General features: G+C 50.3%; 1 protein-coding gene across 2 annotated transcripts in view; it reads right to left on the bottom strand.

Moving 5' to 3' along the window:
* SNX29 (sorting nexin 29) overlaps window positions 1-27,453 on the bottom strand; it is a 479,895-nt gene that overhangs the window by 335,470 nt on the left and 116,972 nt on the right. For both annotated transcript variants that reach the window (XM_047712611.1, XM_047712612.1), the window contains exons 12-13: window positions 24,763-24,826; window positions 22,347-22,475 (exon numbers count right to left, since the gene is read on the bottom strand). In XM_047712611.1, the coding sequence (XP_047568567.1) occupies window positions 22,347-22,475; window positions 24,763-24,826 (193 nt within the window). The remainder of the gene's footprint in view (window positions 1-22,346; window positions 22,476-24,762; window positions 24,827-27,453) is intronic.

The raw sequence follows: 27,453 nt of genomic DNA, 5'->3' as shown, positions 1-27,453 counted from the left end.
ACCATGAGCCTGGGTATCTGCCATGATCTGGGGCACAGCGGATTCTGGGAGAGGAACAACCAAGTGCCAAGCCATGCAGCTAGATCAAACCTGGCCTGGTTCAGTTCAGTCACAGCCCAGCAGACGATAGCACAGTCAAAAGGGGGAGACCGTGGGGTTTAATGAAGAAGCTCTTTACATGGGCAAGGTGAAAAGAAACCAGCAAGGGATTGTGACAGACTCAGGAGCTGGCCATAGTGGGAAGCACCCCCATGCCACACTCCTACAGGCCTGAAGGTCAACGGGAGATAGCCGTGACCAGAACCCAGAATGACATGGGCAGACACCTAAGGACCTGTGGTCTCCAGGACAGGAACACGGTCACCGCCAGCCTGAGGCCTGGCAGGGAGGGAGCCAGAGGAATAAGTGCCCCCACCTCGTCTTCCCCATGCCACTACCTCCCATCCACCAAGCAGACCGAACCCCCACTGGAAGGTGGGGGGCAGAGGAGCGCAGGGATGGAGTCCATCCACGTGCAGTTTCTGGAGTGCAGAACGAGGAGGGAAGAGTGGATGCTAAGGCCACAGGAAAGGACATCATCTATATGGAAGCCCTTGGATGTCGGAAGGTGAAAATGGGACTCCACTGGCCATCATGGGGACAACTTCAACTGCACAAGATGTTCAGAGGCGACAGACAGATGCACTCCTCGGCAGAAATAAGGGTTGTGGGAACAAAAGATGGAAGTTATGATGGCTGCTCTGTCTAAAAAGCAACCAGTGTGTACTTTGATCAGCTGTAATGCATCAACATTCCTAAGAGGACTCAAGAGAGGAAAGGATAGTTTGCATATTCAAAACCACACACACAGTAATTGCTCTGTGTGCATGGTCAGTAATGAAAGCTTTCAAGTTTCTACTACCTGTGGCCGCAAAGGGAAAGCCCACCACCTTTCTTTCCCCAGGGAGGGTCCAGAGAGAAGCAGAAATAGGGAATGGCACAGCATTTGTATCACCAAGTTACTGTTTTAAGTACTCACTAAACAGTAGCTCTTAGTAAAAGTGGACTGTTTTGCTTAAAATCTCCATGCACTTGTCCCGCATTTTTCATTAGGATACAAATCACAATTCACCCCTGGAAAGCGTATAGTTCCGCAGTTCATAAATATGCTCAAATATCATGAGCCGTCAGCACTCATTCCAGAACATTTTCATCCCCCTGAAAAGAAACCCTGTATCCATTAGCAGTCATTCCCAACCGCTACCCGACAACAACCAGACACCTATTTCCTGTCTTGACAAATTTGCCTCTCCTGGAAATGACCTACATATAGAATTGTAATAGCTCTGATTGTTAAAAGCTTTGTTTGTGACACTTTTCTGGCTAGGACCCTTCGAAGTTGGTGGGCTGGGCTGCTCACCAGGACATGGAAGCCCCCAGACACAGGTTCCTACAGGTCATGAACCCCAACAAGGGAAAGTCAAGCATTCTCCACCCAGGCAAGTTTCTTCACGTTAAGCCTAGACACTTTCTCCTACGGCGGCCACGTACAGCATGAACCCCGCAAGGAAGGCACATGAGACAACGTGCAGGGGCCAGCAGGACCGTCCGCTCGACCAGTGCCGTGGCCCTGGGACCAGGCCTGCCCATCATGACAAGGTCGGTGCTCCTCTGGGCTCGGGTCAAGCTCTTCATCCCCGGGTGGACTTGGACCCATTTATTAAAGATGTTTGGCTACTCCAACCTTTTCTGCAAAGGGCCTTTCTTAGGTGTCAGAGAGACAGGAAAGATAAAGAAGAGATATTCCCTAAAGAACCAACTCCGATCAGAATGGATGCCCAGACATGGGACTAAGAAGATCGTGGGGCTACATCAAGGAGGGCAGGGACTAAGGGCTCACGTCTGCCAGAAGCAAAGGATACAGCAGTGGCAGCAAGCTACTCGTGCCTACATCCCTCCTGGCCAGCACCCTGGAGCTGTGCGCTCCTACCCTCCTCCTACTGGTGAGGTTACCACCTCAAATTAACACTCCGCTTGGCTCCAAGGAGAGGCAGTCTCCAACTTGGTGAAAATTCCTCATCTCCACAGGGATACAAGTGTAGTCGAACATCTGAAGCCAAGGCCTTGCCCCGGAAACGACTGGGGTTCTCCAGGTCCTCTCGTATCTGCCCCATACTGGGCCCAGAGACTGCCAGGAATCAGGTCTCCTGTTCGGGGACTGCTCAGACCCACAGAGAGCTGAGCCACTGTCCCTGGACCAAGCGGGACGGCAGCCAGCTCCCCGGAGTTCTCTGTAGGCTCTGCCAGGACCTGGAAATTTGGCAGAGCTGGGGATGAACTTGGCAGGGAGTCGCCAACACACTTGTGGAGATGCCAACCACTCTTGGGAGCCAAAGAAGCGCTCTGTCGGACCAGTGTCCTTGGCAGAGGTCATCGGCGGCTTCATCTGTCCAAATTACTGTGACAGCGAACAAGAGGTGGTCTCTGCAGACACCCACAACAGGAGTCCCCCTGCCGGGAGGACAGTTCCAACCCAGCAGCAGGTGTTCGAAGACAACATCCTGGGCACTCACTGGGCCAAGCAGGTTGGAGTTCAGGATTTCGTAGGCAAAAACCATGCACTGAGCACGAGGCTAAGGGCTTGTTCACACCCCCACATTACAAACGAAGGAACAGGTTCAAAGGTGCCCCAGGTCACGCAGCATGAAGCAAAGGGACATGACTACACCCAGGTCAACTGAACTCTTGAGTGCCACATCGTGTCATGCCTGTGGGTCTAAGTCCCGTCCTTGCAGCGCTGCCCGGAGAACAGCAGGAGAGGTCAAAGGGCTGGTGATCACTCAGGGTCTTCATGCTGGTGTGGCCCCTCCACGAGGGCAATCAGATAAGCTCTGGGTCCCTCCAGCGCGCTCAGCAGCCACCCAACCCAGTCAACCCTCTTCTCTTCCAGTAAAGCATAGCACCAGTCTCTACAGCAAGCCCATCAGAGAGATCTGATGTCCTCCAGGCCACACCAGATCCTTCCCTGTACCTGGCAGCAACCGTGTCCTTGGCTCGCCTCGTTCCCGTGCTCTCAAGCAGAGAAACTTTCAGGAGCTCTTCTTGTTAGCTGTTGCTCCCAAAGGCTTGCTAAATCGTGTGTTCTTCTGAATTCACTGACTTAACACAGTATTCTTCTATCAACATAATGTATAGAATATTTCCAGGCAGTCACAGACATCTAATTTCATTGTCACAAGGCTTCCCACCAAATTCACTTCCTCCTGGGATAGAGTTTTCTCTTCTGCTCAGCACAGATGCAAGAGGCAGGAGAGTGGCCTTGCAGTGGGAAGGGGCTGAGCTCCAAATGGACCGAGGCATCCAGCAGAGGGTGTCACAGGTACAAGGACGAGGGGGTGAGGGAGTAGGAAGCAAGAGGACAAGGGTTAGTCAAGCTACACTCATTCATTCCTCAAATACTCCAGATGCCAATCATTTCCTGTGTTCAGTTAGGTACAGGCTTCAGGCCTGGACAGACAGACAGGAGGCCAAAACCGGGACCCCCTCTCTCAAGGGAGTCGGAGTCCCGTAGGAGACAGATCATCTTCAGAGAGGCCCCAAATATTTCATTAAAAAGCAGAGTCAGGGCTAGGAAGAAAAGCCTCCCAGATCTACAGAAGACCAGCCTGATCCATCTCAAAGGTCTCAGAGGAGAGGGCACAGCTGCCCCATGAAGCCCCCTCAGGCCCGGGGAAGATACTCCACTTCCAGAAGTAAATGTTTTTTTCTCCTTCTGGGCAAATACAATAAGCCCACTGCCAAACTCCCCCACCAAAATACATCTCATTCCAGAGTTCTCACAATTCTTTTAAGGAAGAGCAAAAGAGAGCCAAGTTTCCAATAACTTAGATGTCAAAATCTGCAAAAAAATAAAAAAGGACTCCATGTCTAATTGTTCTTAATGCTTTAATAGAACATTCCCTGATAAAACACCTCCCAGCAGTTTAACCTTCAAAGTGAAAAGAAACTGTCTCCATAACTCAGGCTAGAAGAAGGTAAAAAGAACAGAACTGGAACACATCAGACAAATTGCCTCCTGTTTTTCTTCCATTTAAAGCCCGACAATTTGTCTTCCTGTCACACTGTCTTGCTACATAGAACTTTCTGAGAAAGCTTCATTCTCAAGTTCCCCATGAAGATCCGGAGAAAACCAATACATGGGCACAGGCAACAGGAGCTTCCAGCCTGTGCCACATATACCAGGAGACCGGCCAGGAGACTTCGAGGGGCAAAACGATGAAGGTTCAGAATGAGATGCTATTTGGGAACTAAGAAAAGCAGGAGGTCACCCCTTTGTCAACCGTCATTATGACGGACTGCAAGCAGCCTGGGCTGGGACAGACACAAAAAGTAGACCACCAAAGAGACACACTGTGACCATCACACGGTAGTAACACCATCCTGATGACCGTGAAGAGGGAGGTCAAGGAGACCTGACAGAGTGAGGAGGCAGGCAGAGGTTCAAATCACAGCCCAGCCCACCAGTTATGTATCTGGCCTTGGGCCCAACCTGCTGTCTGTGTGTGACCCTGGGCAACTTGCCCAATGCAGGCCCCTCTCTCTCCCATCAACGCAGAAGCACAGGACCCAACACGATGGCCACTGTGGGGCGTAAGTGAGCTGCTAAGAAACCAAACAAGCAATCCCCAGTCCAAAAAAAAAAAACCACAAAAAGGAAAAAAGATGTTAAGCCACGTTTTAACCCTAACTAACGGGCAGCATCTATGTGTTCAGCAGTGCGCACTTGTTCCTTTCCCAGCCTAGCAGTCAGCAAATTTGATGCTGTGAGCAGACGTCAGTCTCCAAGCAGCAAGTGAAGAGACCAAGGAAGACCTTGCTGCCCACTGCTTTGGAGATGCTGGCTCACCCCATCTCATGCAACTTGAGGTTCGGGGAAGGGATGCACTCAGTTACGTAGCACAGGAAAGACAGGGTTCCCAAACAGCTCTGCTCTGAAGTCTGGGGCACAAGCCACCAGGCTAGATGGTCTCCTCTCGATACCGGCAGACAAAATCCTGAGAGGCTCACCCGCAGGGGTCCCGACTTCCCGGTCTGTTAACCAGTTTCCCAGACTCGACGTGGGAGCTGAGGGCTTCAATATGCATTCAGGCCCTCCTCTTAACAGGAAAGAGTGACAGAAACCAAAGATTCTACTATGTGTTATCTACAGAGTATTATTACAGAATGAATAACTATCTGCTTCTGAAGGCCTGAGCAACCTGTCCCAACACGGTTACAGAAAGAGAGACAGACACACCTTCTCCCGGCTAAGAGACGAAGGCGGCAGGCTTCCTGGCCACGCTGTTCAGAGGGGCTGTGCCAGACAAGTGTCCACTCACATAACAGGCACCAGGGACAATGGAGCAGTCAGAGAGGCCTGGCCCCCGCCCTCAGGGACAGACACCAGTAGGAAGGAGGTCAACATCAAACAGAGGACACAAGGACATGTCCAAGAACACGTGTACAGAAGTTTAGGACCTGAAGGGATTAAAAGGTCCAGAGAAAGGGGGAAGCCTGCTTAGACAAGGCTGCCCTCTCTTCAGAGATCGGGAGGAGCAGCAGCCATGCCAAGACCTGGGGGGGGGCAGAATGTTCCAGGCACAAGAAACAGCAAAGATCCCTAGAGGAGGCAGGTAGGCACAGGTGACATCGTGTAGGGCTGGCAGGCCATGGTCAAGGGTGTGAATTTTTTTTTTTTCCTGAATGCAGAGGGTTTCAATCATGAGAAGGGCGTGGGCAGATTTATACTTCTAAAAGTAAAATCAAAACGGATTCAAACGAAGCCACTCTAAGAATCAGAGACAACCAAGTATCTTTGAATTTGGAAACTAGAGAGTACCAACAGACCTTTGCTAATGGTATTAAAGATGTTAACAGCGCTGCATATGGCTACGTTTTTTCACAAGTCCCTATCTGTTAGAGACTCATATACAACCAATTTCACAGGTGATCTAATATCTAGCATTTGAAGCACTCCAGCATCAACACCAAACAGCGTGAAGGGATGGGCAGAAGCAGAGCGACAAAATGTTAGTAACCACTGAGGCTGGGTGCCGTGGGTTAGACTCTTCTGCTCCTCTGTGTTTGGCAAATAACAAGATCAGACAGTTAAGCAAGAAACAGGAGCAAACAGATATGAAGTTTCATTCCGTCACCATGTGGCAGAGAAGGGCAGGGCTATCCTGGCCTGGTTAGGTCCTTGAAAAGCCAAGGTCACAACCTCATCAGCAGCCAACCCGGAAAGAAAATCCAGGTCACGTCCCTGACGCACACCATCACAGCACGTCCGTCTGCTACAGGACCACATCTCTTGCCCAGCTGAGCCATTTTCAAGTCAGATAAATGAGTCAAAAACACATTAGCCTCACTCTGCACCAGTGAGCCCAACTCCCAAGCTGTGACCGCCCCAGTGATCAAGGAACAACCTCCTCCTGTGGGCCTGAGGCCTGCTGATATCAGGACCACAGAAACTACCAGACGACGCGGGCTGGCACACCCCACCTCAAGACGTCCTCACTGCACGGTAACGGGCTCGTCAGTGGAGGCTTTAGGCCGGCATCCGCACAGGGCACGGGGCTTGGCATTCCCACGCTGCCTCACTCGCCACTAGAAAGGATGCTCGGTCGTGAGCTAAACATCGCAGTGAAAACACTGGTTCCAGCCAGGCCCGGGGCAGGGTAGGGTCCTCTGCTGTACCTCCTTCATGGTTTGTTTCTCCTCCCGCTCGCCCCGGGGAAGGAAGGCTGCGGGGCAGACAGGCCCTAACCCACGTGCAGGCCAACCAGCCTCCTACCCTTCACTGTTGACCCCACCGTGGCCTCACCGCTGCGTCTTCTCTCCGGAATCGCTGGCCCTACGTAGATGTGGCCACCATCACCACTTGCCCGGGCGGCTCTGGCCCACATTCATCCCTCCAAGACCTGGCTTCTCCGATCCAGCTCCCCACAGGGCCTGGGAGAGGCAACGGCCCACAGGACGGACCTGATCAAGAACCTCCTGTTTCAGGGCCTTTGCCAGCTCCTCCCTGTTCACAGAATCAGGGCCAGACCCCTCCGTGGGACGTGTGGAATTGTCTCTAGGTCCTTCTTTGTCCCTTCATCATTCCCCAAATATACCCTGGACTTCAGGACCCCAGACTACCCCCGAGCTATCTGGAGCTTCCTCAACCTACCGCCTAGAATCGTGCCTCTCTCCCCTTGCACCGACTCATCTGCCTAGCGCACCCTCCTATGAGCTTCTAGAACATGGAGATCATGTCTTTGTCATCCTTGGATCCCTGGCGTGTGGAATCCATCACTGGCTACGATGGTGATCAAGATCACGGGAGGAGGGGGGCGCCTGAGTGGGTTAAGCCTCTGCCTTTGGCTCAGGTCATGATCTCAGGGTCCTGGGTTCGAGCCCCGCATCGGGCTCTCTGCTCCCCACCCCACCTCGGACTGCCTCTCTGCCTACTTGTGATCTCTGTCTGTCAAATAAATAAATGAAATGTTAAAAAAAAAAGAGAGAGAGAGATCATAGGAGGATACAGAATAGCCTTCAACCATGACCTTGCTAAACCATGTCCTGCCACCAAACCGCACCTGGTTAGGTTCCTCAGTCCTCACCATCACCCATGAAAAAGGCTCTTTATTATCCCTTTCTATAGATTTTTTTTAATTGAGGCTCACAGAGATAAAGTTACCTGCCATATATCACACGGCTAGTGTGTTACGCAGGTGCTCAGAACAGAGTTCTGAGCCAAGGTCTTTCAGACTCAAAAGCCATTGCGGGGCGCCTGGGTGGCTCAGTCAACTGAACATGTGACTCCCGGTTTCAGCTCAGGTTAGGATCGCAGGGTCCTGAGATCAAGCCCCACACTGGGCTCCCCGTTCAGTGAGGGGTCTGCTTCCCCTCTCGTTCTCCCTCTGCCCCCCCCCACTTGCATATACTCTCTCACTCTCTAAAATAAATACATTTTTTTTTTAATTTTTTATTTATTTATTTGACAGACAGAGATCACAAGTAGGCAGAGAGGCAGGCAGAGAGAGAGAGGGAAGCAGGCTCCCTGCTGAGCAGAGAGTCCGATGCGGGGCTCGATCCCAGGACCCTGGGATCACGACCTGAGCCGAAGGCAGAGGCTTTAACCCACTGAGCCACCCAGGCGCCCCAATAAATACGTTTTTTTAAAAAAGCCATTTTACTCAACACCATGGGGGTAAGGAAATATACCAATAACCACAAAACTAAACCTTCTAAACCTTCTACAGAACAAAAGTGACTTCCCAACAAGGGAGGCCTATGTGCAAGGCACCAAGCACAGAACCTGCTCAGGAGTCTCTCTAACCCTCTCCCTCTGCCCCTCCCCATACACTCAAGCTCTTTAAAATAAACATTAAAAAAAAAAAGAAAAAGAAAGTAGTCATCAACACACTTTCTGCGCCCCCCCACTCCCCTTCTTCCTTCCTGCTGCCTAGAATGCAGATGTGACAGCTGGAGCTCTGGCAGCCTTCTTAGCCCAAGAAAGGACCTGAGAAAGCCAAGCCAACTGCAGCAGGGCAACAACATAGAAACAACTGACCAACACACATTTGTTCTTTCAAGACACTTCTGGGCCCTATTACATGCCAGGCATTGTGCTGGTCCCTGAGACAGATCCATGAACGAATGAGACAACGGTCCCTACCCTGCGAGGCTTGCAACCTAAGAAAAACAAGGCAGCGTCGTGAACATAGTAAGCAATGGGCTAGATGGTGCCAAATGCCATGGGGAAATAAACAGCTAATAAGGGGGCAGAGAAGACAGGCAAGAGAGAGACCGCATTAGGAAACTTCACAGAGGAGTCAACGAAGAGGGAAAACGGTAACTAAGAAAAAAATGCCATTAACTCGGCTCCAGAGGAAACCCCGCTGGGCTACGGGCCCCAGCAGGTGAGGAAGAGATGCAGAAGCCACGTGTGGATCACAGAGCAGAAACAAGGCAGAACTAGACTCAACGGCGAACCTCTTCTACCCTAAGTGTTCATCTTCAAGTTGCCTTTTCAGGCGGCATGGTTCACAAGCGGGTTTTATCACAGCTCAGTAGGGGGTGTCCCGGGCCTCCCCAACCCCTAGCCCACACAGCTTCACGCTCGGTGAGGCTGCACTGGGAGCGCCTTAGACATGCTGCATTGGGAGAAACAGTTCCTCGTGATGAAGTCCCAATTCTCCCTTGCCTTTGGAGACGTGTCTAGCAAGAAGTTGCTGCAGCCGAGGTTGAAGAGGTTGCTGCTTGTGTTCTCCTTCAGGATTTTGATGGATTCCTGTCTCCTATCGAGGCCTTTCATCCATTTTGAGTTTATCTTTGTGCATGGTGTAGAAAGTGGTCCAGTTTCACTCTTCTGCATGTGGTCGTCCAATTTTCCCAACGCCGTTTGCTGAAGACACTTGTCTTTTTCCCATTGGATATTCTGTCCTGCTTTATCGAAGATTAGTTGACCAGAGAACTGAGGGTCTATTTCTGGGTTCTCTCTTCTGTTCATTGACCTAGGTTTTTTGTGCCAATACCATATTGTCTTGAGGACTACAGCTTTGTAACGGCATGAAGTCCAGCACTGTGATGCTCCCAGGTTTGGTTTTCTTCCTCAGCATGCCTTGGGATACCCAGGGGGGCTTTTCTGGTTCCATACAGATTTTAGGATTATTTATTTCAGCTCTGTGAAAAATGCTGATAGGGACTGCTCTGAATGTGTGTATCGCTCTGGGTAGCATAGACATTTTCACAACGTTTATTCCTCCAATCCATGAGCAAGGAACATTTTTCCATCTCTTTAGGTCTTCCTCAATTTCTTTTGTAAGTGTTCTGGAATTTTTAGAGTCTAGACCCTTTACCTCTTTGGTTAGGTTTACTCCTAGGTATCTTACAGGTTTGGGTGCAATTACAAATGGGATCGATTCCTTAATTTCTCTTTCTTCTGCTTCCCTATTGGTCTATGGAAATCCAAATGATTTCTGTGGATTGGTTTTATATCCTGCCACGTTGCTGAATTCGTGTGTGAGTTCCAGCAATTTTAGGGTAGAGTCCTTTGGGTTTTCCACCTACAGTAGCGTGTCATCTGCAAAGATTGAGAGTCTGCCTTTCTCTTTGCCAATTCGGATGCCTTTTGTTTCTTTTTGTTGTCTGAGTGCTGAGGCTAGGACTTCCAGTAACTACGCTGAACAGCAGTGCTGAAAGTGAACCTCCCTGCTGTATTCCCGACCTCAGGGGAAAAGCTCTGTTTTTCCCCATTGAAAATAATCCTCACTGGGGACTTTTCGCATAAGGCTTTTAGGATACTGGGGTATGCTCCCTCTATCCCTACACTGTGGAGAGTTTTAATCAAGTAAGAAGATAAAAAAAACTTTTGCACAGCAAAGGAAATAATCAGCACAACTGAAAGGCAACCTAGGGAATGAGAGATATTCGCAAATGACATATCAGATAAAGGGCTGGTATCCCAAATCTATAAAGAACTTATCAAACTCAACACCCAAAGAACAAATAATCCAATCAAAATATGGGCAGAAGACATCAACGGACCTTGCTCCAAAGATGACATACAAATGGCCAACAGACACATGAAAAAGCGCTCCACATCACTCAGCATCAGGGAAATACGAATCAAAACCACAGTGAGATACCACCTCACACCAGTCGGAATGGCTAAAATTAACACGTCAAGAAATGACAGATGTTGGTGAGGATGCGGAGAAAGGGGAACCCTCCTACACTGTTGGTGGGAATGCAAGTGGGTGCAGCCACTCCGGAAAACAGCATGGAGATGCCTCAAGATATTAAAAACAGAGCTATCCCATGACCCAGCCACTGCACTAGTAGGGATTCACCCCTATGACAGAAATGTCATGATCCAAAGGGGCACGTGCACTTCAATATTCAGAGCAGCAATGTCCACAATAGCCAAACTATGGATGGAGCCCAGACGTCCATTGACAGATGAAAAAATAAAGAAGATGTGGTGTATATGGTCAACGGAATATTACTCAGCCATCAGAATGGATGAAAGCTTTCCTTTTACACTGACATGGGTGGAACTGGAAGGTACTGAGCTGAGCAAAATAAATCGGTCAGAGAAAGATATTTATCCTATGGTTTCACTCATGTGGGATATAAGAAAGCGCAGAGGATCACAGGGGAAGGGTGGAAAAAATGGGATGGGAAGAAATCAGAGAGGGAGACAAACCATGAGACTTTTAACTACAGGAAACAAACTGAGGGTGGCTGGGGGGAAGCTGGGTGGCAGATGGGGTAACTGGGTGGTGGGCATTGAGGAGGGCACATGATGTGACCAGCACTAGGTTTATAGGCAACTGATTAATTACTGAACTCTACATCTGAAACTAATGATGTATAAGTTGGCTAACTGACTAAGCTAGGGGGAAAAAAATGGAGAAAGAGATCTTCGGCTTAAAATGTTTTTGTGACGGTGGTTTGGCTGTAGGAGCCGCCTGATGGCAGGTGACCGTCTGTTCGGTGTGTTCGGAACCCTGAACAAACTTTGCGAACTTTCATTCGCGCAGCGAGCAAATAAACTTCGCCAACTTCCAGAATCCCTCAACTTGACAGTTGTCTCTCTTTAAACTGCATTTCTGCCACTGCCAAGAATATCTCCCCTCTGCTGAGCTTCCTGTTGCTCCCCTCCCCAGCTCCAAAATAACCAGAAGGAGCTTGGCAGTGATGTCATCGCCACTGTCACTGCCTTTACGGCATTCGCACGCTGGCTCTATTTAAGACCCGGGCTTCATGTTCAGTGACATGGAAATTGCCACCTTGTGAACCATACCGGAAAGGCGAGGTTCGAAAATTTCCTACAACTAACCACGTTCCAAGCTCTGCCTCTCTCAAGACAAAGAGGAAACGCCAGGGCGTTCAGCGGAGCAACGGGCTCCAGCTTCCAGGACCAGCCAGGTCCGACTGGTTCATTTCAACCCCTTCTCTCTGGTAGCACCAATGCCTGCGCTCACTTTGGATAGTGTGCTTACTGTCCTCCAATCAGTCTCCTTTCCCTGGCTCTTCTGTCTTCCTCAAACTCCTTCTGTTATTTTTATACACTTCTCTAGATTGCTCTACCTACTTCTCATTAGCATATAGCAGCAAATAGAGCATTGATGAATGGTGGGGGGGGCGGGACCTTGCCCCCTGCCGTGGATAATTATCATAACCTTTAAATCAGAGTTCTTTCATATTTATTGGTTTGGGTAACTTTTTATCTCCTGCTCCAGAGCTCTGATGGGAAAAGGGATGGGCTGGGCTGCAGCAATGTTTTGGACGCAACCTTCTTCCCTACTCCCCGGGCAGCTGCAGATTTTTCGCATCTTAATGAACCGCCCAAATCCAAGCACATTTTGCGGGGAACATCTGGCACCGACTACTAATGGCTCTAACGCGTAACCACTCAACGTGGGCACGTGCTTCAAGATGCAGCTGTTCGTGCAAATATACCTTGCTGCTTACTCCCCCTAAGAATTTTAGTTCATCAACAAAACCTGAGTCTTTGATTGGATTCTGGAAGCATTAGAGAAAATAAACAAGCACATGGCTTTCTCCCTAGTGCCGTGATTGCTTGCACAAATGCCATGATGCTCCTGCTCCCCTGTTCCCCGTCCGTGGTTTTCAAACAGAATAGGTATCTAGGAAACTCGCATGGGTCATGCAATTCTGAAAGGGGCGTGAAGGAAATCAGCAGACTCTCCGCTGCTCCTGTTGTCTCAGAAGGTACTGCTATAGTTTTAAATTTAGTTGTTAACACATTTGGCTTTTCCACCTTTGTGTCTGGGGGAGGGAGGATCCCCATGTCTCTCCTCCCTCAAGAAAAATCAGCCGGGGAAATCACCCATACCAAGGACACCTTCACCTTCCACACTCCCCACAGCAGGAGCCGAGTGGTGATGAAAGGTGAAAAAATTGATTCCCAAGTCCTCCCGCGTCACCCTGCAGCCACAGCAACCCCTCACTTTGGCCATGAAAACTTCCATATCCCTTGCCCTGTGATCCTGTTCCTGCCAGTACGGACAGAGACAGATGTTCACGGAGGGGAAAACAAGTGACAAGCACAAGAACACCTTCTCAGCCAGCATCTAGAATCGCAGAGAACTAGAAGCAGCCCAAACAGGAGCCCATGTGGAAACCATCAAGTCAAGTGCACAGACCTTTACAGCCGTCACAAAGGACAAAGAGGCAGGCCCTCCAACATTCAGATGTCACCTCTTCCCTGGAGAGAATTCTGGCAACATGGATAAAGAGCTTTTACAGATCCCCCCACCTTTTTTAAGATCTTATTAATTTGAGGGGCGCCTGGGTGGCTCAGTGGGTTAAAGCCTCTGCCTTCGGATCAGGTCATGATCTCAGGGTCCTGGGATTGAGCCCCGCATCAGGCTCTCTGCTCAGCAGGAAGACTGCTTCCTCCTCTCTCTGCCTGCCTCTCTGCCTAATTGTGATCTCTGTCAAATAAATAAAATCTTAAAAAAAAAAAGATTTTATTAATTTGAGAGAGAGCAGGAGTGACAGAACAAAGCAGATGGAGCAGGGAACCCGATTCAGGGCTCGATCCCAGGACCCTGGGATCATGACCCAAGCCCAAGGCAGATGCTTAACCCACTGAGCCACCAGACGTCCCTTTACAGAGCCCTTCTAACATGGGAATTCCACCTCTAGAAATCTAGACGAAGGACTTCAAAACAAAAAAGACAAAAAGGTTTACCCAAAAAAATATATGTTCACAGAAATCCTACTCATACGAGGAGGGAGAATAGTGGAGAGGCATGGTTAAGGAAGTGGTGTGAGAAACAAGGACGCAACCCAACACAGGACTCCACGCAGCCCTTGAAAGGGATATCCACAGAAGGGAATAACACGAGGAAGTATTCATGGTGGGACGCTAATTGCTTTTCAAAGCAGACCAACTTACAGATTCAGAATGATCTGAATTATGTAAAATGAATACATCCATAAAATGAACTGGAATAAAATGCCTCATAAATAAGAAATAAAACACATTAATGGTATTCGTGTCCAGGGGATTTCCTCCTTTAAACTGCTCTTAGACTCAAGGATTGTAATTTGTAAATTATTTTTATATTCCAAGGGGCGGGGGAGGGGAATGTCTAAACGTAACTTGAAATCTACAGAGCAACACAAGAAAACGTTATGAAAAAAAAAACTGCACGCACACACTGAGGCGGTAGGACTATGAAACAATTGTTTAAATGGACTGAAGGGAAATAATAGTTATGCTAGGGTTGGGAGATCTGGGATGCTCTTTCCCATTTCGGGTTATGTTGCTTTTACACCTTAAAAAGGTATTTGTGGTTTTGGGAGGGGGGTTGTTTTTTTAACAGCACAGAAACAGGAGCTTTCTCAGGAGCTCTCCAGCTGACTAGTCACGGCAGAATTCTGCCCTGGAGCCCCACATGCGTCCATCTGCACATGAGAGCATCGAAGTCAACATCAGGAGAGCAAGTCAAGCTGCAGGACGATGGGTTCATGCTAATACCACACACGCAGAGCCTCTGACACCCACCCAAAGCCAGCCTACATGGTACTGATCATCAGCTTAAAGTAAGATCAGCAAAAGGGGCGCTGGGTGGCACAGTCGGATAGGTGACCGACGCTGGGTTTTGGCTCAGCTCCTGATCTCAAGGTTGGGAGATCGAGCCCCATGTCAGGCTATGTGCTCAGCGTGGAGTCTGCCTAAGGCACGTTCTCTTTCTCGCCCTCTGCCCTTCCACCCTCATCTAAAATAAAGTCTTTTAAAATGTTTATCAGGCCGCCTGGATACAACCATCAACTAAGTGCCTGACTCTTGACTTTGGCTCAAGTCTGATCTCCGGATCACAGGACCCAGTCCTGCATCAGGCTCCACGTTCAGCGTGGAGTCCACCTGAGTTTCTCTCTCCCCCTTCTCCCTCCCATGCTATCTCAAATAAATCAACCTTAAAAATATCATCAGAAGCAAACACAGATGTTACCGGTGCTGATCCTTAGTGGATCACTGTGTTGTTTTTCAAACCAGCATATAAAACTAATGCCTAACTTGGCTGTGAAAGACAGATTACAGGTGCCATCAGCTGCGGCCAAGCCCAGGCGGTCTCAGAGAACTTCCCCGTGCAGAGTCCTGAAGAACCAGAGGCATCAGCATCACCCGGAGCTTTCGAGAAGCACCTGCTAACAGGCTCTGTCCAGAGCTGCCAAAACCGAGTCTACAGTCTACCATGATCACCAGGGGCACCCGGGGGAGACACTGAAGTTGGAGGAGAGCTTCTGAGAACCACCGGATGGTCAGCCTAGGCTGAGCACGAGAATCACTGCACCAGGTCGGGTTTCACTTCCAGAAGCTGACCTAGTTAGTCTGCAGGGGCAGCCTGGACGTTGGTCTTCTGGGGTTTTGGACACGGTTTTAAAAGCTTCCCTGGTGGGGCGCCTGGGTGGCTCAGTGGGTTAAAGCCTCTGCCTTCAGCTCAGGTCATGATCCCGGGGTTCTGGGATCGAGCCCCACATCGGGCTCTCTGCTCGACAGGAAGCCTGCTTCCTCCTCTCTCTCTGCCTGCCTCTCTGCCTACTTGTGATCTCTGTCAAATAAAATAAATAAAATCTTTAAAAAAAAAAAAAAAAAAAGCTCCCCGGGTGAATGTAGTATATAGCCAAGTCTAAGTGAGGCATTCAGCTCTTCAACCCAAAGAATTCTTTACTAGAAAGTTAGTTACATCTGAGCAACAGCAGGCTAGATTAACTCCAAAAAATGACTCTTTGCAAGCTTGGATGGAGGAATAATTTACTTGCAAGAAACCCGGAACAACCACGGCTGGCTTTTACCCAGTACTCACTCAGGGCACTCAATGTGCCTAATTAGCGCTTTCCATGCATTATCTCTTCGACAGCATCTAGAAGGGAGAGACGATTGTCCCAGTTTTCTAGGTGAGAAGCGTTAGGGGTACAATTCCCACCAGAAATCCCCCAACTAGTAGTGGCAGAAGCACCGGCAGGACCCTCAGAATGGGTTTCTTACTCACCTTCCCCTACAACTGACCTTGAGAAGCAGGGCTCCAATCCAACCAAGGCTTGCCCCATAACCATTACCCTCGACTTCCTTCCAACTCAGCTGCAAAGTAGGCCAGTGTCAGCCAAAGGTTAAAATCTTGGTTTATGCGTATCCCACCTCCCTCAATTTTCACACCTACAGGTTCAAGTCAGCTCGGTCTTATTCATCTGACTGCCTATGCTTAACACAGAACACATGCCAGAGGAGCAACCCAACAAATGAACACACAAGTACAAACCACCCTTCACCCAATTTCAGTAGCATTAAGCTTCAGGAACCCAACTCCCCCTAAGCATCTTATCTCCCGCCCTGACACGTACGTCTTCTACTCCTCCTCGTCCCACCCCGTTCACTCAACAATCCGTGACTGCTCTGGTGTAAGTCATCAAGGACCTGCCAGCAGCTGACAAGGACAGCATGCAGAATAAGGAAGAGCACAGCTCATTCAGCTAAAAAGACTCAGCCAAGAGCAAGAGCCAGTGACCTTGGGGAAAGCAAGCTTCGTGTCCAAGGGGGGAGTGAGGCCCAGAAGCACCAGAGTAGGCCAGGACACACAGTGGGAGCTCAACAGGCAATTCACTGTGGTCAGGGTCTAGTTCTCAGTCAAAGCCAATCAGAGACTAAACCAACTCAAAACAGGCCAGAAGGCTCCCACCCAATTCTGATGGCATATTTGCAAACTGTGTTGAAAATGAGAACCACGGGGTAAGGGCTAAGTTAAGGACTCTCACCGGGATACCACCGTCTCCTAGAGGTGTGCATATCGTCATTTCTAAAGCTCCCCCAGTGACTCATGTTTGGCGCAACACAAAAGTGTGGAGACACTTACGGCCGTCCCCAGCATTTATCCAGCGGGGCCTGAGACACCGGCTATCCAGAGAGACAAGGCGGTCCCGCACCCAGGAGTGACCTACATCCTGTCGCACCTGCAATTATCCTAGGCCCTTCACGCAGGTGCGAAATTTGTTTCTAGTCTGACCAATCTAGTTCAATATCCACACAACACACTAGTTTTTACCCCAGAACTTACCATACTCTGCTCTTCCGTTTTCTGTTCTTATAAAGAATGTTTTGTGATCTTCTTAGTGCCTTTAATCCAAATTCATGCATTCTGAGTAGGGGCAAGCACTTAACTGCATGTTTTCCAGCAAAGCCATACCCAGCCCATAGATTTTAAAATCTACTTTTTACCATGGATTCATTCCTTTTCTTTCTCCTTTGTAGCCATCACAGTGTTACTCTCGTTTAAGAATTACTTCTACACGAGGGTTATATAGCTAATGCATTTTGTTTCAGTACAATAAAGGGCATGTGACCCAAATTTCTTCCCCCAATTATTTTTATTTAAAAAAAAAGAATACAGACTCTTCTAGAGCCTGGGAACTGCAAGTCTACAAGATTCGGTGCTTGCTAAGGAGGTCAAATTATTACTGGACACTAAGATCCAAACAAAGGCAAGACAGAAAAGAGGACACAGACTGTGTTTGACCTTCTCCACTCTGACCATTGGATTGTTGGGATGAAAACCATCATCAATGGAGACATTTACTGTCCTTTTTCACTAAAAGCATTCTCCTCCCGCATTTCTCTAATTGAAAAACAACAAAAGGAAGAGACTGGAAAGCCAGTGAAGGTCTCCCCAGGGGCCAGACAGAATGATGGGAGTGGGTGCCCAAGAGCCTTAGCGAGCCTTCCCCTATAGACTGAGCAGTATGGTTCTGTCTCACACAGAGAACGTGGTCACAGCAGGTAACTACTCAACAACTCAAAGGGACACTTGCTAGGCACACAGGGCTGGAAAAAAACACTGGGAGAAGCTCAACCTCAAGTGAAGGCCAGTGGCCAAAGGCTCCCAGATGCTCACTACCAGGGGAAAACTAGGACAAGGGACAGCCCCGCAAGCTCTCGCCAGGCCTCAGCAGCCCTAGCCACTACGGCCAATATACCAGCTCACACAAAATCTGGGAACATCCACTGAGCATTTATGATGAGCCCTGAGATCTGCTGAGGGCTTCAGGAGCATTAGCTCCTGTCACCTTCCCCATAAACCTATGAGGAAGTGTAACAGATGAGATTTATCTGCCCACTGCCTGCCCTGGAGACCTGGCCAGGCAGCCCATCACGGCCTTCTGCTCACTCCTGGCCACAGTGAAGATCTAAGAGGATATACATGGACAAAGAAGAAAGTCTCTCCTCTCTGGTTCTACACAAGGCTTGGCACTACCAGAGACCAGTTTGCAGCTACGTGCAGAGGCCCTACCCAAGGACACACACACAGAGCCAAGAGCAGAGGAGAGAAAGCAATGACCTCACTGGAGAACCCGGTCCAGCAACATCTGGGGAGAGTGACCGGTCCTACCACCATCAAATTCCCCCTTTGAGCCAAGCTCATTTGGTTTGGATTTCTGCAGCAAAAAGCTTATTAATATTAGTTCAGATTATTATGCACCAGTTCACGAGCCGAGAAAGGAAGATGTGAGAAACTTGGAGGTGGCCCAGCCAGGACCAGTCACTGTGCCACCTCCACAGCCAACGGTTAGACACAGCCCTTACAAGCCAGCACTCACTGCACACACCACACCATGGCCTGCTTTCTGTCATCTCCCAGGAGATACAGAAAAGACCCACGACCTTCTAAATTTTCCAGAGGCTCGGGAGGGTCAGAGATATGGTTCCATCACACAACCAGTCTGTTCTCCTTTGCACACCCAAGCTCCCCAACAGGAGATGACGATGTGACCAACAGTAAACTAAGGCTGGTCCCAACAGGAGACAGGAAGCTAAGGCCTGGACTGAGGCTCTGGGAGCAACCCAGGGTGTTCTCAGCAGGACACACTCTTTACGCTCGCCCCGTATCATGACCAGCTGCACACGTCCTCGTGGACCCCGCAGGCTGATGGCTGAGGGAGGAATTTTACTTGGGCACCGAGGAAACACAATTCCCTCCACCCCCCTCTCACACAGTCGAAGAAGTCTGGTTAGTTAGGATTCAGGATTGTAACAGCAAAGACCATTCACAAACTGACTCAAGTAACAAAGGTAATTTATTAGTTCCCGTGACTGCTAAGTCCAGAGGAACAACGGCTCAAGAAAAGACTGGATCCAGGAGCTCAAGGTACACAGAACTAGGACGGGCCTGTTTCTCCCCCCACCCCTGCCCCATCCATTTCTCCACTGTGTTGTTGCCATTTGAGGTCAGGATCCGCCCACATAGCGGCAAAGACTGCTCCCGACAGTGTCGGCCTTACACCCCGTGCTCTCAACAGTGCTCTTACTGCCTCTTAGCCGGTCAACGTGGCTGACACCTTCTGTGACCCAGTCGCCGTGACCAAGCAATGAAGCAGCTGACGATCCACGCCGGCGTCACTGCCGCGCTCTGGAGCCCAGGTAGCCGGTGGTAGGCTCAGTCCCACCAAATCCCACGGAACAGGAAGGAAGAACCCCTCATCAGGACCGGGATAGTGTCCACCCCAGGGAGAAAGAGAATCCTGGTGGCCACGGGAGACAGGCTCTCAAATGACCCCCAAAGATCTCTGCCTCTCAGAAGGCACATCCCTGTGCCGCCTCTTCCTACACTAAGTCAGGACTGATCTGTGTGACAACAGGAAACAGGGAAACGGACAGGGTCTCATTCCTGAGACCAGGTCGTGTGGCGTGTGCGCTTGCTCTTAGCTCACTGACGCTCCAGGAAACCAGCTGCTGTGCTGTGCACAGCCCCCCTGAAGAGGCCCACGTGGCAGGGAACCAAGACCCACACGAGTGAACTTGAAGGTGGACCCTCCAGGGGCACCTGGCTGACTCCATCAGTAGAGCATCCGACTCCTGATTTCGGCTTGGGTCATGATCTTGGGATGCTGGAGCTGAGCCCTCTCCTGAGCAGGGAATCAGCCTGGGGTCCTCTCCCTCTGCCTCTGCCCCTCTGGTGCACACATGTGCACCCTCTCAAACACACAAATCAAAAAACAAACAAAAAAGAGTGGACCCTCCAGTCCCAACCAAGCCTTCAAGTGACTGCAGCCTCGTGATCAAAGTTCCGGCAACTGGTACAGGAACTCTCTGGAACGGCTCAGCAATTGGGCGGTGCCAGAACGTACACACACATTCAGCAGCTCCAGCGGCTTCCTTCCTGTTCTCTCCTGCTCGAGTATGTGCCATTTCACACAGGTTCCTCGTACCTGCTGACTGCAAACCTTCATGCACCTTCCACTCTTAGCTACCTGTGGTTCCAGTGGGGACACTCCAGATGCTAAAAACCACCACAGAGATTGCTTTTTTCTATTCCATTCACGGGCTAAAATTCTCAGAATTACCATCTACTAAAACACGTTTACTATAAGCTGCACTGAACCGCTTCTCTCCAGAGCCTCCCATCCTCTCCGATACAGCTCTCATTTTGTCCTTTCTGGCGCAGAAGATCATCTCCCCATTTCGTAAACGAGGAAATGCGCGCCTGCTCACCTTGCCCTGACCCAGAAACACAATCGGCAAGCAATGGAGCGGGGGCTCCAGGCTAAGCAGCCTCCTCACACAATCCCGAATGGCCGAGACCAGCCGTCTGTGACTCAGAACCAGTCTCGGCAGACGTCAGCCTTTATCGTAAACACGCACAATTCTACACCCGAACCCTGGCATGGCCAGACAGAACGGTGGTCCCGTGGGGAAAACACTGGGGACCGTACTTATCACGGTCATTCAACTTTCTGACGTTCTCGAGAGGGCGTTTCAAAGTATGAGGAATGCAGAGAAGTTGCAACTAAAACTAGATACGAGATCCTTGCACCACATTCGATTACATATACGTAACAATGCCACTAGTGCCACACATGTCACCAGACAGTGCCCGGGCGGTAAGGTTGCGTGAACGCCCGAGCTCTGGACTGCCCTGCACAGCCACAGGACCCCAGCTCCTGGGGTGGTTTGGTTTTTGCTATTTTTTCCTAGAGAGAAAGCACACGCGAGCAGGGAGGGGGCAGGAGGAGAGACTCTCAAGCAGACTCCCCACTGAGCGCAGATCCCGACACGGGGCTCGATCTCAACCCAGATTATCATTATTGGAGCCAAAATCAAGAGCCAGCTGCTTAACTGACCGAGCCACCCACACGTCCCTCCTGGTCTTATTTTAAAGTAGCTTTAAAGAGCCACCAATAAACTGCTTATCCTACCTAAAACAGAAAAAAAAACTCAAACTCAAATGTCCAACAAATGGAAGTGATTTTCATGCAGTTCACTTCCTCAATGAAATGCCACATCCAGGCACATAAAAGCCACGAAGATGAAATCTTAGTGCTTCAGAGAAGCAGACTAAGAAATGACAGGCTATAGATCTTAAGGGCAGTCCATAAAAATGTTTGCATGTGAAGAAACGCAGGAAAAGCCACATTTTTATGGGACTTGAGATTGTGAGTTTTCTTTAATAGGATATAAACTCAATCAGAGGAAAGGAAATAAAATGGCTCTTTACTAAGAACAGACTTAACTGTATTCTTCATTAGGAAGATGCAGATGAAAACCATCTGTGAGGTTATCAGGGACCCAGAAGTGGGACCAGACCCCAGCAGGCACGGCTGGGCAGAAGCAGGCCTTCCCACCCGCCGCCACGGGACACACAGTAGCTCGGCCTCTAAGGTTTGGGGGTGCGGGGGAAAGGGCAGAGGAGGGGTTGACCTTTATGCACCTTAGGAAACCACTGCACTTTGACACATCAGTTCTACCTCCAGGAATTTTTCCAATGAATTTAGGAGAACCAAGTGATGAACGCAAAGGCTGTGCACGGTGGCATCGTTACAAACAACATTCTTATCTTAGTGCATCCTCACGAACCTTGGACGCCTGGCTGCCGGCACCCTCGCTGAACCCCCCTGGTGACAATGACCAGGAATCCTGATCACGAGCTGTTAGAAAGAGGGCGGCCCCACGTAGCCCGGTAGGGAACCATCTCCACACTGTCCGGGGAGGGGGCGTGGGACACATGACCATCGTTCACGGGGTCAAAGGAAGGGAAGAGAGAGGGAGGCGAAGGAGCAGCTGCAGAACAGCGAGCACCCCACCCCCCCACCTCCCCCACCCCACCCCCCCCTCTAGGGGACTGCACCTTTGGATTTCAAACCATATGCATACAGATTATGCAATAATTATCCATTAAGTTAACATTTCAAATGCATAGATTTCCACTGCCTTTTGTTGTTTAATTTTATGCGCGGGCAAAGGGTGTGCTTGGGGTTTGCATGAAGCCATGGCCCGCCCCATGTCTCCCTGTCGGGGGCCCCCCTGCTCCGCCTACCTTGCCAGCGCCTGGACCTTCAGGACGTGCCGCTCCTCCTGCTCGGCCACCTTCTTTTTCAAGGTGTCGACCTCCTGCCGCAGCGCCGCTGAGTGCTCCATCTCCCCGTCCAGTAGGTTCCGCAAAGACCTGAGCAGAGGGACCATCTGTTCAGACACAGTCAGCACAGCCCGCCACACCACGACACAGATTCATCTACGTCCGCACCCCTTTGTTTCCCATGAGGGTCTGCACAGCCCTCATTCCAGTCTGTCTTGTGGAAGGGGACCCAGAGACCCCGAAGTCTGCTCAAGAGCCTCTGAGTAAGAGCCAGGAGGTGGCCCAGGCTCTGTGCCTCCCCGCCCCATGGCCCATGAGCAGCGTCAGTCACAGGCAAACAAGCAGTGGAGAGACCCCCAGGCAAGCCCCTTTCAAGGTATCCCACCGCAAGGAGCAGCGCGTGAAAGGAGACCTTTTTGTCACAGCCACGCAAGAAGAGACGGAACCAGGGCAGGGATGCCAGGGTCCCGTGAGCAGCAGCAGTGGACGGAGATGGACATCTCCTCTCATTTCCACTTCTACCCACCAAGCACACCGGCGTCCGGTCACAGCATCTCCACAAGCGGACATAGCGTTCTATAGCCTTATCCGGTCTCACACCACAGGGATCCTGCTCTGTGTCATGTTTCAGAGTTAACCCTCCAAAACACATCCACTGGTCATCCTTGGTCTTGAAAAGCAGACAAGATGGCAGCTCTTCCAGAAAGAGCCGGAAGCTGCCACCGTGTGTGCCAAACATGGTTCGGACTTCCCGTTTACTTCTGGACCTCAAATGGCTCTTTCTAGAGAACATTTACTTACTCTGGGGCACCTAACTTCCCAAATCTAGTGCACATATGCCAGGTGACATCAGGAGAGAAACAGAAGTGTGACTGTGAACTTGGCAGACACCCACCCCCACCCCCAATCACTCACTCAACTCAAAGGCCCACATTCCTTCCAAGCTTTGAAAAACTCTCTTCTTGGGGCCTGGAACCCCAGGACACAAACGTGGTGCAATTATCTCCCCCATCGGTTAGGAGGAATTGACAGGCAGAACTATTGTTCTTTAGAAGGTAAGATGGAACCCATGGCTTCTGCCAAGAGAGCAGCTCCAGCTAGAGCAAGGAAAAAGAATCCTGTGTTGTCTACAAGCCCTTCGTTCAAAGTTTATTTTAGTTGGAAAATTGTGCTCAGATTTCTCTTTTAAAAAATTACCTTTGTTTTAGAAATCATGCTGTTTGTCTTTACATGTTTCCATTAAGGACGAGGAAGAAGCTTGTCAAGCACAGCCCAAAATAAGGCTTAAAAAAGACAATCGTGATTGCCTGTCACCATGGACACTTAATTCCAGCTCTGAGTCAAAGAGTAAGAAAGCAACATGACGACTTGCCCACAGGCACACGCGTACCCGTTGCTAACCCCCAGGGAGGCAGGGCGATCAGGCTCACGGAAGCTACAACCGCAGGCAAATCCCTCCACTAACAGCCCTAGTCAGTCGAGAAGCTCCCGTTGAAGGCAGCCAGATGGGAGCAGCATAGCTAGTGCGGGGCAGAGAGCTACCACTGTCTTCAACGGGGAACCCAGCACAATAAAGCCCTTTACCTTCTCACGGTCTGTAACTGGGCTTCTTCTGAACATGCCAAAAAGAAGCGAAATATCATTTTGCCCTAGGTATCCCTGATTTGAGGAAACTAAGTATCTGAGTGCCTGTGACATGGTAAGAAGATAGGCCCTCAAATAAAAGGTTATTCTGAGGATGCCTGGGTGGCTCAGTGGGTTAAAGCCTCTGCCTTCGGCTCAAGTCATGATCTCAGGGTCCTGGGATCGAGTCCTGCATTGGGCTCTCTGCTCGGCAGGGAGCCTGCTTCTCTCTCTCTCTGCCTGCCTCTCTGCCTACTTATGATCCCTCTCTGTCAAATAAATAAATAAAATCTTTAAAAAAAAAAAAAAAAGGTTACTCCGAAGACTGCTTGGGGGCTCGGGGGGTGGGGGCTAGAGGGGCATTCAGAGGAAGCTAGCTAACAGGTATTGGGGGGGGTGTCTTTGTGAGGTGGTGAGAACATTCTAGAAGAGGACCCTGGTGATGGCTGCACGTCTGCTGACACTGAACTATACCCTTTAAACAGGTCAATTATATAATGTGTGAATTATATCTCAAAGTCTCTTTTTAAAAAAAGATGTTGGAGAGTACTGCTTTACCAAATTCTTATTGTGTTGTAAGGCAGAGCCACGACTGCGAGGTTTTCAGTCCCTGCCAGTCCTCAAGTGGTACATCCCACATAAACAGCACTGGTCACAACCCTGTCAAAGCAAAATTTCCTGCATCCGTGAGACTCTGTCCCAGAGCTGTTGAGTCCAAGAGACTCCTCCTGGAGCCTGAAAAGTCAGCAAGTACCTGTTCTCTTCTTCCAGCTCGTCCTTCCTATTCATCATGGCCACAATAGCTTGTCGCAGTTCACCTGAGGGAAGAAAGAAAGTCGAGATTCATCGGCAGATCCCACCTGTTTCACTGTCCCCTCACCGAGCTGGTTTATGTGCTATTTAGGGCAGGCTGTCTAGCCAAGTTCCCTTTCTCTGTCAAAATTAATCCCTGTGCCGTCTCCAAGACCCAAAGGGGGCAGCGCATCCCCTCCTAGCCACACGAAGCGGGAGGGCCGGGCAGAGGGAGGAGCGTGGAGGGCTCTCTCCAGGCAGCACACTCCGTTGCCAAGCCTCTGCAGGAGGGAGCACTCACCACCCACACGCACGAGCCTTGTGACACGTGTGTCATGCCCCCTCCTGGGGTCACCAGGCATCGCCAGCCCCTCTGCCTGGCCTCAACTGCAGAGACAGCAGCTTCTGACCAGAGGCCGTCCTCAGAGACTCTCCGGAATGATTTTAACTGCACTGTTTTGACCCTATCCACAAACCGCTGGATTTCATGGTCAGAACCTGTCTTTTCTTATGTTCACGCCCAACGTCCAGTCTGATAAAATGCTGCTCTTTCATTCAGGCCCAGCTGTAAAGGCACACCGTCCAGGAAGCCCTCCGGGACTTCCCCACCCCTCACAAACAGCAGAATGTGCAATAATGAACCACCTTTCTCTTACTATTAGCTTACAACTCCTTAAAGGTACACTACAGGTCAGGCACCTTGGGTCCCCAGAAGTCCAGCACGTTGGGTGCTTGGTGCTTGGTTCACGGACAATGAGCGATGCAAACTATTCACGCCCAACTACAAAACCACAGAAACTAATAGCAGGAGCAACAGCTGCCCTGTAACGAGCACCTTCGACGTGCAAACTCTCAGTACCTAGTCTTGTCCGTTTTCACGACCACAGGATGAGGACGCTCAGTACAGAGCGGAAACCCACACTGGGATAAGGCCATAGGGTCTAAAGTCACCTTCCACGCCCTAAAGCCAAGAATGGTGGAAAAGGCCTTTGGCAGGACCAAGAGCCGGAGAGAAGTCGCTTTAGTGGGGAGCTGGGAGGGGCAGCAGCTTCCACTCCAGGGCCGGGGGCAGGGATCTATGAAGAGCTGCCATCAGCAGGCTCCCCGGCTGGGCAGATCCAACTTCAAGCCCCAGCACAGCCACTTCCTGCCTGGTGACCTCAAGCGGGCTTCCATCTCTGCCAAAATTCAGAGGGGCATTAACGCCACATTCCTTGCAGAGGAATTCAGGAGGCAATCCGAGTTCCCGGCCTGGCAGACACACCACAGCAAATGCAGAGAAGGGGTTCAGCGTCCTGAATTTTAAAACCTAGGACCCGGGTTCAAATTCTGACTCTGCAGCTGGTTAACTCTGGGCAACTTACCCACCCTCTCTGAACATCAGCTCCCTGTCTACAAAATGGAGTCCCGAGAGTCACTAGTTCATACAAGCGTCCTGAGGATTCCTTCTGTAATATGGAAGCGAGGTGCTTAGAAAAGGCCCGGCACATAGTCGACACTCAACATGTTACCTGTTACTGTAATTAGTGGCACTTCCTTCAACAGCAGGGGACAGCAAGAGGGGGACGAGGTAGCAGTGACGACCCAAGCAGGAGTTGGTTCAATCAAGCACATTTTCAGGAGTTAGGAGATTTTACAGAGTTCCTGGGTACCTCAACCTTGGTAAATAAAAGTTTTTTTAAAGGGGTCTAAGCCCTAGAGCAGCAAACTAGGTAATAGAACTTTCTTAAGTGTCTACCAAGATCACCATGGACAACGTGGGAAATCAGACCCAAAGACTGAGGTGTCACTTGGAAGAGACGGAGCGGCTGGGTTCTAGGGACACAGCATGAAGGGAATCCCCAGATACTGCCCCTCATGACAGCTAAAAACTGTGTGTTCCACGGGGGGGGAAGACAAGTAGGAGGAGGCAGCAGTCCCCAGAAAGTCCCAGAAAACATGAATGTTCTTCCAGCCAAAAGCCACAGTCACTGAAATGAGAGAGCTGGGCCACAGGCTCACCCTGAAGGGACCCCGACCACACCACCCAGGGGCCACCCATGAGAAGACAGTGCGATGACCAAGGCTGAGCTCACCACCGTGACACCAGGAACCAGAAGGATAAACGAGGCTGGGAGACGATCTCCCTGGCCTTCCCCGGACCACCACCACTGCACATTCACAGTCACAATAACACAGGAAATGCCCCAAGTTGGCAGCGCCCCACGAGCAAACGCTCGGGACAGGCCTTACTTTCACATGCGTGCACCTGGCTGACTTTTCTCGGGCAGCACAGCCAGCGTAACACCGGGGTTGGTTTTCACAGATCACGTAAACGTGCTATTTCTCTGAGCACCGGTGACGCGCCAGCAGAGGCACTCCCGAACTTGTAGTTTCCTCTCCTCTCCCCGGCACCGCACATCTCCTTACCGTCTTAGTCTCTATCACCTGCTTCCTCTTTATCACCTGCCACAACGCACGTTTCAAGGGATAAAAGAGCGGCCTCTGTGCGGTGCGGCCTCTGCTGAGCCTGGCTGAGCCGGGGTCTCCCTCGCCCCAGGCTGAAGGCAGAGGACCGTCCACCTCAGAACCAGTCCCCTGCTTGGCTTCAGAGACCCAACAAGCAAATCTGACCAAGGACGCAGAAGAATAGTCGCCGTAGTCACAGTCACAG

The sequence above is a fragment of the Lutra lutra genome, chromosome 18 (genome assembly GCF_902655055.1).
Source record: "Lutra lutra chromosome 18, mLutLut1.2, whole genome shotgun sequence".
Classification (NCBI taxonomy): domain Eukaryota; kingdom Metazoa; phylum Chordata; class Mammalia; order Carnivora; family Mustelidae; genus Lutra; species Lutra lutra.
This window is presented reverse-complemented; position numbering and strand designations above follow the sequence as displayed.